General features: G+C 42.4%; 1 protein-coding gene across 1 annotated transcript; it reads left to right on the plus strand.

The window, feature by feature from the left end:
* Positions 1 to 362: 362 nt before the first annotated feature.
* Positions 363 to 5207, plus strand: LOC136471277 (heptahelical transmembrane protein ADIPOR2-like). The gene is made up of 4 exons (XM_066469008.1): positions 363 to 772; positions 916 to 1005; positions 2506 to 2551; positions 4054 to 5207. The coding sequence occupies exons 1-4, from the start codon at positions 537 to 539 to the stop codon at positions 4708 to 4710; spliced, it is 1029 nt and encodes a 342-aa protein (XP_066325105.1). The 5' UTR covers positions 363 to 536; the 3' UTR covers positions 4711 to 5207.
* The last annotated feature ends 8437 nt before the right edge of the window (positions 5208 to 13644 follow it).

Here is a 13644-nt window from a genome sequence, read left to right on the forward strand (position 1 = left end):
ATCGATCGATGTACCGAATATTATGCCCATTAATTATATGTCTCAAATGTAACACTGTCAAGAGCAGTATAGCGAAAACAACCTTCGAAACCAGACAAAAAATGCTTATACGTTTATAAAAACAAAAAAAAAATCCTTACACCACTTACTACCTACTATTACCTCCGGGGGATTTATTATGTATGCCAATTACTAAAAGGAAATTACAAAGATGCAAAACCCGTCCAACGATCCAACGGCTGAGATCCAAATCCAAACCCAACAGGACCCCGAGTGGGGTGGGGGCAGCGCATCCGTGTCTCTGTGTCTTCCCTTCTATAAAGTGAGAGAAACGCAGAGAAAAGCGTGTGCGACAGAGCAAATCCATGTGCCCGGCTCGGCTCTGCCACGCCCAGCAGCCCCACGCACGCGCGCTCCCCGCCAAGATTTGCCACCAATAACCCCCGTCCTCCTCCGCGAGCTCCGGCTTCCCCCGCGCGAACGCCGGGCGCAGCGCGCAGCCAGGCCAGGTGCCCAGGTATACCCCCAACCACCGCATGGGAGCCGCGACTGCCCCGACGAAGCGGAGCCGCGGCCCCAGCAAGAGGCAGGAGGCCATGGCGCGTGCGGGCTCGGAGGCGCGGCGGCGGCCGCGGCTGGTCGGGTACGAGGAGCTGCCGGAGTACCTCAAGGACAACGAGTACATCCGCGGGCACTACCGCGCCGAGTGGCCCATCCGCGACGCGCTCCTCAGCGCCTTCGCCTGGCACAACGAGACCCTCAATGTCTGGACGTGCGTGCCCCTTCCCCTTCCCCTTCCCCGTCTCCCCCGATCCATTCGATTCCTCGCGTCCGACCCTCTTCCTTCCTCCCCTGCCTGTCCGTCTGAATGGTGGATGATTCGTTCCTTCTCGTTTTTCTGTGTTGTCCCCGCAGTCATCTCGGAGGGTTCCTGTTTTTTTTGGCGCTCGCGGTCGCCGGAGGATGGACGGAGGCCGCCGACGAGACCGCTCCGGGGATCATGAGGTACATGCACATGCATCGACATGCCCGTTTCTGCAGTTCCTAAATAAAACTTCCCCCATGCTCCGTTCCTGCGTGATTACCAGGCGCTAGCAGAAAAGCTTGAAAGGGTCTATCATGTGAGGAATTTGCTGTGGCGCTCCCTTGCTTTTCTTGTATTTGCAATCACCAAACCTTACACAAAAGGCCTTCGCTCTCGACAAATTTGTTCACACATATGCTTTCTTATAAGCAGAGGTAAAACTCGTTTAAAAAAATTTTGTTCACACATACTAGCTGGCAAGCGACATTGCGGATGCGATTTGTGGCGTCACTAAAGCTATAATGGCGAGCCGCATACAAACATATTATGTGCATAGGTAAGACACTTGAATTGCAGTAGGTGCAACATTGGTTGTTACCACATAATATGTTTTTTTTTTCATTTTCCAACATATGACGTGAAATAGTTGTTTTTTTCCTTTGCGAACCAAATATTAGTTAAAAATTAATGTAGTCCATATGCTTAACACTTGAAATATTGTATCTTTAGAGTGCTCTTACATGAACCTCTTAATTAGTTTCATTGCTAGTTATATCTTACATTAGGTAGACACAAAATTTATTCATGTTTAGTTATTATCTTCACCGTGAGAGGATGGAAAAGAGAGTAACAGGGAGAGAGAGCAATTGTGAGAGTGGCCATAAGGTCCCTCCACCTAGCCCTGCTCCCTTTTATTGGAGGCGTGGGAGGTGGTGATTTTTATTTCTAATCTCGATGGGGTTTATAATTACAAAGAAGTCTATAAATTACAAATAGACCGTCTAGATGTTCACAATTGTTCCCTTAAACCTAGGAATTGGGCCTTTTTTACACTAAGGATAAGAAAGTCTTCAACATTTGACACACCTCCGACATTCACCCGTGCTCTGGGTATCCTAATGCTATTGAATGACACACGGCTAGTCTGTGAAGTTATTCATCCTTCAAGTTTATAATGACACAATCAGACCTTTTTCATTAGTTTGCATTATTGTCACAGTTTATGAAAAGAAGAATTGCATGACAGTTGACTGATACAAGACATAAGGGCCTACGTACAGTGCGATGAAACAAATGAGAACAAATTATGCTCATACATATGGCACAACAACATTACATCCCATAACATCGCAAGTGTAACATCAAGCTAGATTCTACAGTAGAAACTTTCTTGGTTAATGATCATGTGCCAAGAGATTGTCCTAAGGATGAGTAACCAGCCGATGAGGTCTGAGAATAGTGACTTTGGTGTGTGTGGCTATGTCCACTTTCCTATGTCCTTGTTGATGAAATCCAATAGAGTGGGAGCATCAGTATGAAAATGGGACTGCTGTGGTCGCTCCAAATTCCGAAATTTTCGGGGACCCCAGTGAGAACAAAAATATGCTTGGTTTCGGTTCTGCAAAGCGCCGACCTAGTACTCTTGCTGTTTTCTTTATGCAAGGCCCACTTTAAGTCTGCACCGTCCAATTTTCTTGCAGGTTCGTGGTGAGATCAGCTAATGCTTCATGGGGCAGCCACCATTCTGTAAGCAACTAATCACCAACCCCAATCGCTGTATATATTTCTTTTGTATCACTTTAGGTACTGCGTTTTTAAAACCCCTGTTCCTTTGGCAAATTGCTGTTAACTCTCACTTTTGTTTCATCAGAAACATAACAGTGAGTAGGCTTGAGAAACTTTTAGGAATTGTGGTGTGGGTTCCTTGTGTAAGTGAAAGTATGCAACACCGATAACTAATAGTGGTAGCTCTAGCTAAACACACAAGATAAATCTAGGAATTGTTGCGTGTGCAGAGATGATGCCAAGTTGACTGCTATTATAAGAACTATTGAATGGTTCTGGTTGCATTTTGTAATGGTTTTGGTTGCATCAGCAGAATACTCCTACCTATTCAGAACTAAACTACACTAGTATTTGTGTGTAATTTAGTCCAGACCTGTGCCGTATTGCCAACACGGCAGACATGGTCAGGGTTTGATCTGTTGACAAGCAGTAGACAGTAAGCCAAGTACTTGGCTGGGGGCACGCCCACATGGCCATCCTTGTCTTTGCTCTCTTTGAATCCTGCGTCTCTGCACGAGCACACGGCCAGAAAACACAGATGTAGATGCCCTACGGTTCACGACTGTACTAGTAGAATGCAACAAATGGGCATCAGAATTTAGAGTTGTCCTGTATCTTTGTTCAATAACAAATGACAACAGCCAAGAAAGTACTATCCTGTCACGGAAATCCTAGGCTCTTGTTTGGATGCTAGTCACTTTGATTCAGAGTTCTGTCCTCAAATTAAGCCATATATGATCCATCAGTTTATTTTTTATGGAAATGACCCATCAAAATTCATTAGATGATGCATGAAGCATCATATATTTTGGAAGCTCCATAAACCAAACATCCCCAATTCGCAAGGATCAAAGGTGCAGACCACTTATGTGATTCAATCCAAATACTTGGTCGACTGTGGCCAACCAACGAAGCAAACATGCCTGGTACTGTACCCTGCACTCCTGCTGTGATCCCCAACTTCTTCAATGAAGCAATCCATTTGGATTTGTCTTTAGCGTTGTTCGCTTCACATTGCAAACCAGAGAGGTAGGGGTTAAAGCCTAGATGCTTTTGCAATATTTTTACCGTTTACTCTTGGTCTCGCTATGATAGTATGATACGATGCTCTGGAATGACAATGACACCTGCATGAAAAGCAGAGGCTTTTCTTGGCCAATTTTCGATCCACTTGGATGGTCACCATACTCAGTTGTGATGAGCAGACAAATCCAAGTTGATTATCAACATCCAATTGCACAAAAGTCTTTTTTATTCGTGATCCTGCCGGGTTATCGACCCTCACGGCATAGAAAGGAATATATCCAAATGAAATCTGTAAGAATTTCACTGCGAAACAGTTTAATTCCAGCAAGAAATAGAGAAATTTTTTGTTGTTGCTTTGAGCACGAGCAGCACCAAAACAACACAAATAATGAATGTGAATGTGATCATCGCTGTTTGCTCTGACTGATTGCCTGCAGGGCCTGCCGAGGCACGACGCCGGGGCGTCGCTGTCCGGCGTGCCGCGGTGGCCGCGGATGGTGTTCCTGGTGGGCGCCATGTCGTGCCTCGCCATCAGCGCGACGGCGCACCTGCTGGCGTGCCACTCGCGGCGCGCCAGCGTGGTGTTCTGGCAGCTCGACTACGCGGGCATCTCCGTGATGATCGTCGCCTCCTTCGTGCCGCCAGTGTACTACGCCTTCCTGTGCCACCCGCCGGCGCGGGTGGCCTACCTGTCCGCCATCACGGCGCTGGGCGCCCTGGTGGTGGCCGCGCTGCTCTCCCCGTCCTGCTCGTCCCCGCGCTACCGCCGCCTCCGCGCGGCGCTGTTCCTGGCCATGGGCCTGTCGGGCGTCGTCCCGGCGCTGCACGCGCTGTGGCTCAACTGGGGCCACGCCGCCTGCTACCTGGCGCTCGGCCTCGAGGTCGCCATGGGGCTCGCCTACGCCACGGGCGCCTGGTTCTACGTCAGCCGCGTCCCCGAGAAGTGGCGGCCCGGGGTGTTCGACGTCGTCGGGCACAGCCACCAGATCTTCCACGTGCTCGTGCTCGTCGGCGCCGTCACGCACTACGTTGCCGTCGCCGTGCTCATCCACTGGCGGGAGAAGGTGGCCGTCGCCTGTGGCGCGGCGTCGTAGGCGCGCTTGCTGTCCTGGCTTTTGTAGCAAGCGAGAGGTGCTTGATCGGATCCATAGACATCCATCCAGAGCTTCAATGTGCCATTGGGTTTGGTTGATTCAACAACCATTCGAATGGGCGAATGAAGTAGATGCAGCATAGATCAGCTCTAGAGTTTGGGTGCCATTCGACGATTTGTAATTTAATTGATGGGATGATTGAGTATGGTGGTTCGTCATTAATTTTTGAGATTTATCTGTCGAGCGAGTGCCTTGGATTTGCAGGTTTAGGATTGCAGTGTCAGTGTAGTCTCTGCTCCTCATCCTCAGTGCGGCGAGGTCAGCCGCACTTCGATGGACGAGGCCGGCCTGCACCGGCGATCAGGCGTTCAGCTGAAGGGCTATCACAGCATGTCACGGCTGATGCTGCAGCTGTGCAGATTGCTCCAAAATGAGTGAAATTTTGTTCTCTGTTTTTCTTTTTCCTCTCACCGTGCAGTTTCAGCTAATACAGAAGGCCTGTGACAATTGGTTCAATATAGCTCGAGTTTTGACTTTTGAGTGTCATCTTTTGAACAGATTCGATGAGAGTTCTAATTTACTTGATACGGTCATAATGGAGATTGATGCATGAGATTGAGCTGCATGATTTGGAAGACCTAATAATAGTTTACTTGAAAGACCTTCGGTTAACTATACTGGTATTAACAAGAAGCTGGCATGAAACTCAGTAATGTGATGCAATGCAACATGATCAAGAAAGCACAGCAAACTTTGTTTATTTCTTTACAAACTTCCCCAGGCTCGAGTTATCGATCAAGCAAAAAAAAAAAAAAAGCTTCGCTCATCTCTTTGATGTGTATGATGGATTTTTAGGACCATCTAGGTATAGATCAGTGGGTAAAACATAACTTAGATGGGAGACTTGATGTACCTCGCCATGCGCAGTCACGGCCACGGCGCCACAACGACATGGCCACTGGAGTCGTAGCGGCAGCGAAAGCGATGGCGCTTTCCGTCGCTCACAGCGCCCCTTTCGATCGGTCTAGGGTTAGGAACTTTGGGGTAGGGCTGGCGGCGACCGGTGACCTCGTCGTCTTGTGCCCTAGCCTCCCACCGTCCTTTTATGGCGCTGCGCGATGGGGCCCATCAGCCAGGAGAATCGGCTGAGCGCCCCCGATCAGGGCGCGGATCAAGGGCCCAATTGGCCATTGGGCCAACTGGTGGAGATCATCTAACATTCTCCCCCTTGATCTCATCTTATGACTTAAACTCAGCTTACTTTATCTTTTTCCTATTCCATCACAGATCAGTGCATAGAGCGTGCCTCATCGTCATGGTCAATTGCCACTAGATTAAACAACAACAATGCATATCTCTGTTTTAAAACAGATTCTCAACTAGGCCCTTAATATCTAGAAATCATAGGCTTTCCCGTAAATCCATGTCGACTGTGTATTCTCTGAACGCACTAGGTGGTTAGCCTTTAGTAAACGGATCCGCAAGTACTAACTCGGTACTTATGTGCTCAATGTTTTCAAAATAATTCTGGATTTTCTCCTTTACAACATATAACTTAGTGTCAATGTGTTTGGTAGCACACTTGACATGTTGTCTTGGGAGTTAACTTACTTTAAATGGTTATTGTTGTTGTCTACCATTGTTAAATCCGAGTATAAATTCCCTTAACCTCATTTTGCCTGTTCCTTAAGCCTCATGACAAGCTATACTATGGTCTGCATCATTGATGACATCACAACTATTTCTTTGGAGCTTTTCCACAATAATACTCTAAATGCGAGTGTTAACAACTACTGTGGATTTCACTACATATCTCATCAAGACTTAATATTTGTACCCTCAACTATTTGAGAGCAGTTATTCTTTCTTACTTAGCATGAAGCCTATGATACTTTGCTAAATTGCAAGACATTCTCAACTCTATTTCAGTGATCTATATCTGGACTGGACTTCTGCCAAAATATCCCAAATACGTAAACCAGGTCAGGGTAAGTTCTTACTTGTATTTGTACACTCATCAAGCTTCCAACAGCTGAAGCATATGGAACCATATTTATTTGATCGATCTCATATCGATTCCTGAAACACTTAAAGTTCCCAAATCTATTATCCTTGACTATAGGAGCAGGTATAGGTTTACTCGCATGCATACTTTATTTCTTTAGAATCTTTTCTAGGTATGTCTTTGCGATAGTCTAAATACCCTATTTTCTTCTATTTCGGTGAATTTCGATTTTTAGAACCAATGACGCTTCACCAAGATCATTCATATTGAAACTTGAGGACAACTTTTTCTTCTCCAATGACAGATTAACATCACTACTAGTGAGTAGAATGCCATCTATTCACAGGATGTGGAAAATGAATTTTTCATTCTTGAACTTTGCATAAACGCTATTGTCCTTCTCATTTTCTTTAAAACCCAAACTTTCTTATTGTTTTCATCAACTTCAAATACTATTGTCTAGAGACTTACTTTTAACCCATAAATGGATTTCTACATGCGGCATCCCATATATTTTTTTTCTTCCACGACAAAACCTTTGGGTTGTGCCATGTTAACGTTTTCATACAAATCCCCATTGAGGAATGTCGTCTTTACATCCATCTGATGCAACTCTAAATCGTAATGTGCCAATAACACCATTATGATTATAAAAGAATCCTTGCATGAGACTGGAGAGAAAACTCTTATCATAATCTATTCATTCTCTTTGCGTAAAGCATTTTGCTAAAAGTCGTGCTTTATATCTTTCTACATTCCCTTTGGAGTCACGTTTTGTCTTATAGACCCTTTTACAGCCTACTATTTTGGCTCCATTAGGAATTTCTTCTAAGTCCCAAACATTGTTGGTATTCATCGAATTCATTTCAACTTTCATAGCTTCTTCCCATTTAAACGAGTAAACGTTTCTCATGGCTTCTTCAAATGAGGTGAGATCACCCTCCATTTGAATTTCTTTACTAACATAGACTTCATAGTCATCAGAAAAATTGGTTTACTAATTCTTTGAGACCTTCTGGGGCCTCAGCTACTGGCACTTTCATATGGGGTTGTTGTTGCTCTTCATTGCCAAGAGGCAATTGATTCTACAGGCTCCTGTATTATAAGATCCTTGTTTATATTATTCATCTTCTTCGAAGAGCTAACAACAGGTGTTGTATTAGTCATACAACATCAACAGGTATTGAGAAACTTATTGTTCCTGAGTCACTGGAGTGGGCACGTAGTCCCTCTTCTCTTCAAGTCTTAGGTCTTTGCATACCTCTACATACCATGCTCTCCTAGATCTTCCCATCTTTTCTAAAGATGGTGTATCTTCAAATATCTTATTTTGGGTTTAATTTGTTAAAACCTCATATGACGCTTTAAGCACCACCTTAACATCTTTGAGGCTGACTATGCTATCTTCCTATTGGATCTTTAAAAGGTCTAGGAATTTAGCTATTTCTCTGCTTAGGGGTATCATTGTTGTGACCGTTGTACTCCTCCAACGGTCCTATTCATCTTAATTAATCTTTATCTCACTCTTAATGAAGAGTATCTTTCTTAATTGATATTTATCTCACTCTTAATGAAGAGTATTTTTCTTAATTGATCTTAATATTCTCCCCCTCAAAATATGTCATGAACTTTACTATCATAATTTTGAGAACTATTTAAAAAATCTGTGAACGAGGAGGCACTTATTACTTACTTCATTCACATGATTGTGTCATGCAAACAAAGTTATTCCTTGATTCGTATAGGAGTACACTTTCCTCATTCCACTTCAAGAACTCAACGAGGTCTTTTATTAACTGTACTTTTGCAAGTCACGCTTGCATCTTTTCCTTGTCTTTTGATTAGTATTGACCATGACGATGTATTTCTATTGTGCCACGGTCAATACTAGTACAACATAAGAGCTACCCAAACTTCTCTCGCTATGCGGGATACAAAATATGTGAATCATCACAAAACTTCTCCCACCATGCAGGATTGACTAGCATAAGTACTATGCTAAAACTTCTCCCCATACGGGATAAATCTATACACAATTTACTGTAACGAAAACTTAGTCATGACGACTAAAACATTCACTTATTTCTTCATTTTCCAATTAAATCTTCTCGCTGGTTCCAATTTAATCAGAAAATTAGTAAACTAACAATCAAAAACAGTCCTGAACTGGCTTGACTCAAGCCTTTTCATTCACATAGCCCAACATTGCTGCCTGTTGGCTTGCAGTCGAGTGATCTCGTCAGTTAAAATAGAAACATACAAGGTGCTTCTGCATCAATTCTACATCACCATTGGGCAAAAAATAGAATTAATGCATAAAACTCATAAATTAACTTGAAAGACATACAACTACTCTTCAAAATTAAATTTTTCCATTGGTTCAAATTTAATTAGAAGATAATCAACATCATTATAGTGGAAAACACGATGATAAAATACATTCTATTAGTTCAGGAGCATTTCTTGGTCCTTATCTACTCTCTAAAAAATTGACCACGTTGGTGTAAAATTTATCAGAGATTTAAACCTCAAACTTGAACTCATTATAATATTGTCATCAACGTTGGTCAGAAAATGACAATACCATATCTGACTTAAACAAAATGGACTACTCCTCTAATTTAAATTTTTCTGTTGGTTTGAATTTAATTATAGGATAAACATCATCATAATTTACTAAATATAACTGCTCTTCAAATTAAATTCTCCCATTGGTTCGAATTTAATTAGAAGATAATCAACATTAAACTTTGCAGCGGAAACATGAAAAAATAATTTATCTACTTTTCAGAAGTATTTTACTGTGTACTTATCTACTCTCTAAACAATTTATCCCGTTGGTTCAAAATTGAATAGAGATGAAAAACTAATCAAAATTCATCAAAATTTGCTTCTGAAAATAGATAAACAAATTCTTAACCTTTACTGTGCATTCGGCCCGACCCATCAGCCAAGAGGTGATTCAAATCGGATCAAACTCCACACCGTCACCACCGCCGACCGTCGCCTCAACGCCACGCGGGAAGTCACCCCATGCCGCCGTGGGCGCGAGGAGAAACTGCCTAACCCTAACCCTAGAAGGGGAACGAACAAATCAGGATGCGGAGTGCGACAGCATGTGTTTGGCCATGGGTCGACACACGCGAGCGCCTGATGGGTCAGGCCAAATGCATAGTATCACCAGGAACAAAACTGATGTTGTGCCGCTCCCCCAAAACCCTAAACTCATTTTTGTTTTCCCCTTTCTCTCTCTATGTTGTGCGAAGCGAGGCAGCGGTGGCCACCCGTAGTGCAGCCGGAGGAAAAGAAGACTGGCGTCGCCGTAGGCCCCATCACCACTGCATGTGTTCGCCTGAGGATGAGCGCGCCGCCGTCGAGTAGCCCGAGTCACTACGGCGGCACTCTGTTCCCTTCCCGATCTATCCTTTCACCTTCTAGGGTTAGGGTTAGGTGGTTTCTCCTCACACCCACGATGGCTCGGGGTGACTTCCCACGCGGCATCGAGGCGGTGGTGATGGTGCGGAGTTCGATCCGATTTGAATCACCTCCTTCTAAATGCTAAAACTTAGACTCCCCCAAAATAGATCCACACACCAACCTGGCTCTGATACCATTGATGGATTTCTTGGACCATCTAGGTGCAGATTAGTGGGTTTACTCGTCTACATACTTTATTTCTTTACAATCTTTTCTAAGTATGCCTTTGCGATAGTCCTAATACCTCATTTTCTTCTATCTCGGTAAATTTTGATTCCTAGAACCAATGACGCTTCACCAAGATCATTCACATTGAAACTTGAGGACAAAACTTCTTCTTCTCCAATGATAGATTAACATCACTACTAGTGAGTAGAATGTCATATATTCATAGGATGTGGAAAATGAATTTTCCATTCTTTAACTTCACATAAATGCTATTGTCCTTCATATTTTCTTTAAAACCCAAACTTTCTTATTGTTTTCATCAACTTCAAATACTACTGTCTAGAAACTTACTTTTAACCCATAAATGGATTTCTACAGGCGGCACCCCATACATTCTTTTTCTTCCATGACAAAACCTTTGGGTTGTGTCATATAAACATTTTCATACAAATCCTCGTTGAGGAATGACGTCTTTACATTCATCCGATGTAACTCTAAATCGTAATATATCAATAACACCATTATGATTCTAAAAGAATCCTTGCATGAGACTGGAGAGAAAACTCTCATCATAATCTATTCATTCTCTTTGCGTAAAGCCTTTTGCTACAAGTCATGCTTTATATCTTTCCACATTCCCTTTGGAGTCATATTTTGTCTTGTAGACCCTTTCACAGCCTACTGTTTTGGCTCCATTAGGGATTTTTTCTAAGTCCCAAACATCATTGGTATTCATCAAATTCATTTCAACTTTCATAGCTTCTTGCCATTCAAACGAGTAAACATTTCTCATGGCTTCTTCAAATGAGGTGGGATCACCATTTATTTAAATTTCTTCACTAACATAGACTTCATGGTCATCAGAAAACTAGTTTACTAATTCTTTGAAACCTTCTAGGGCCTCAACTACTGGTACTTTCATGTGGGGCTATTGTTGCTCTTCATTTCCAAGAGGCAATTGATTCTACAGGCTCCTGTATCACAAGATCCATGTTTACATTATTCATCTTCTTCGAAGAGCCAACAACAGGTGTTGTATAAATCATACAACATCAACATGTATTGAGAAATTTGTTGTTTTGAATCACTGAAGTGGGCACGTAGTCCCACTTCTCTTCAAGTCATAGGTCTCTGCATACCGTGCTCCCTCAGATCGTCCCATCTTTTATAAAGATAGTGTATCTTCTAATTTCTTATTTGGGTTCAATCTGTTAAAACCTTATATGACGCTTTAAGTACCGCTTTAATATCTTTGATGGTGACTACGCTATCTTCCTCTTAGAACTTAAAAAAATCTAGGAATTTAGTTGTTTCTTTGTTTAGGGGTATCATTGTTATGACCGACGGTCATATTCATCAAAATCTTTATCTCACCCAGTTTCTTACAATATTTGTACCTCACTCTTAATGAAGAGTACACATTCATCAGTATCTTTATGTCACTCTTAATGAAGAGTAGTTTCTTAATTGATCTTAATTCTTACTCTTAATTCATCTCACAATTCTCCCCCTCGAAATATGACATGAACTATACTGCCATAATTTCGAGAACTATTCAAAAAACTATGAATGAGGAGACACTAATGACTTACTTTATTCACATGATTATGCCATACAAATAAAGTTATTTCTTGATCCGTATAGGAGTACACTTTCCTCATTCCACTTCAAGAACTCGACGAGGTCTTTTATTAACTGTACTTTTGCAAGTCACGCTTGCATCTTTTTCTTGTCTTTGATTAGTATTGACCATGATGGTGCATTTCTATTATGCCATGGTCAATACTAGGATATGGTCAATACTAGGATAGCATAAGAGCTACCCAAACTTCTCTTGCTATGCGGGATACAAAAACATGAGTCATCACAAAACTTCTCCCGCCATGTAGGATTGACTAGCATAAATACTATGCCAAACTTCTCCCCATGCGGGATAAATCTATATATAAATTTTTGTAACGAAAATTTTAGTCATGATGACCAAAACATTCACTTATACTTTATTTTCCAATTAAATCTTCTCGTTGGTTCCAATTTAAATAGAAAATTAGTAAACTAACAAAATACAGTCCTGAACTGGCTTGACTTAAGCCTTTTCATTCACATACCCCAGCATTGCAACCCGTTGGCATGCAACCGAGTGATCTCGTCGGCTAAAAAATAAAACTTACAAGATGCTTCTGCATCAATTCTACATCACCGTTGGGCAGAAAATAGAATTAATGAATAAAACTCATAAATTAACTTGAAAGACATATAACTACTCTTCAAAAATAAATTTTCCCATTGGTTCGAATTTGATTAGAAGATAATCAACATCATTGCAGCGAAACACGATAATAAAATACATTCTATTAGTTCAGGAGCATTTCTTGGTCTTTATCTACTCTCTGAAAAATTGACCATGTTGGTGTAAAATTTATCAGAGATTTAAACTTCAACTTTAAACTCATTATAATATTGTTATCAGCAACGTTGGTCAGAAAATAACAATACCATAATTTAACATAAACAAATCGGACTACTCCTCTAATTTAAATTTTCCCGTTGGTTCTAATTTAATTAGAGGATAAACATAATCATAATTTACTAAAAGTAACTGCTCTTCAAATTAAATCCTCCTGTTGGTTTGAATTTAATGAGAAGATTACAATCATTAACTTTACAGCGGAAACATGAAAAATATAATTTATCTACTTTTCAGAAGTACTTTTCTGTACTCATCTACTCTCTAGAAAAATTATTCTGTTGGTTCAAATTTTGACAGAGATTTAAACCTTCAAATTTGACTAAAATTCATCTAAAATTTCTTCTAAAATTAATAAAACTAAATACAAGAATGTTACTTTGCATTTCGGCCCGAAGGCCTAGCTCGCGTAGAGGCCCACTACCGCTCCCGCGTGGCCCAGCGGCTCATCTCACCCACATGCCCACGCTCGGCCCAGCTCGCTGCCACGCTCCCCTACGCCCAGGCCATAACTTGGGCTTGGGTCGGGAAAGTGCCTTCCCCATCTGGGCCAATTGCGGGTCTAGCGAACGCCGATCATCGGATCGAATGTTCAAATGGCTGTCCGTGCGGATCGGCGGGTCAAAAACCATTCGGCCGGTCTCCTCCCTAAACCCTAACTCATTCTTCACCCTCCCTTCCTCTGTCTTCGCCACAGAGGCGACAGCGGCGGTGGATGCGACGGCCACGGTGGCCGTCGGCGCCGTTGAGGAAAAGCGCCGCCGGAGCAGATCTGGCTACCCTTCCTCTACTTCTTTCTTTCTCTCCTTCCCTCCTG

Source organism: Miscanthus floridulus, chromosome 8 (genome assembly GCF_019320115.1).
Source record: "Miscanthus floridulus cultivar M001 chromosome 8, ASM1932011v1, whole genome shotgun sequence".
NCBI classification, from domain to species: Eukaryota; Viridiplantae; Streptophyta; class Magnoliopsida; order Poales; family Poaceae; genus Miscanthus; species Miscanthus floridulus.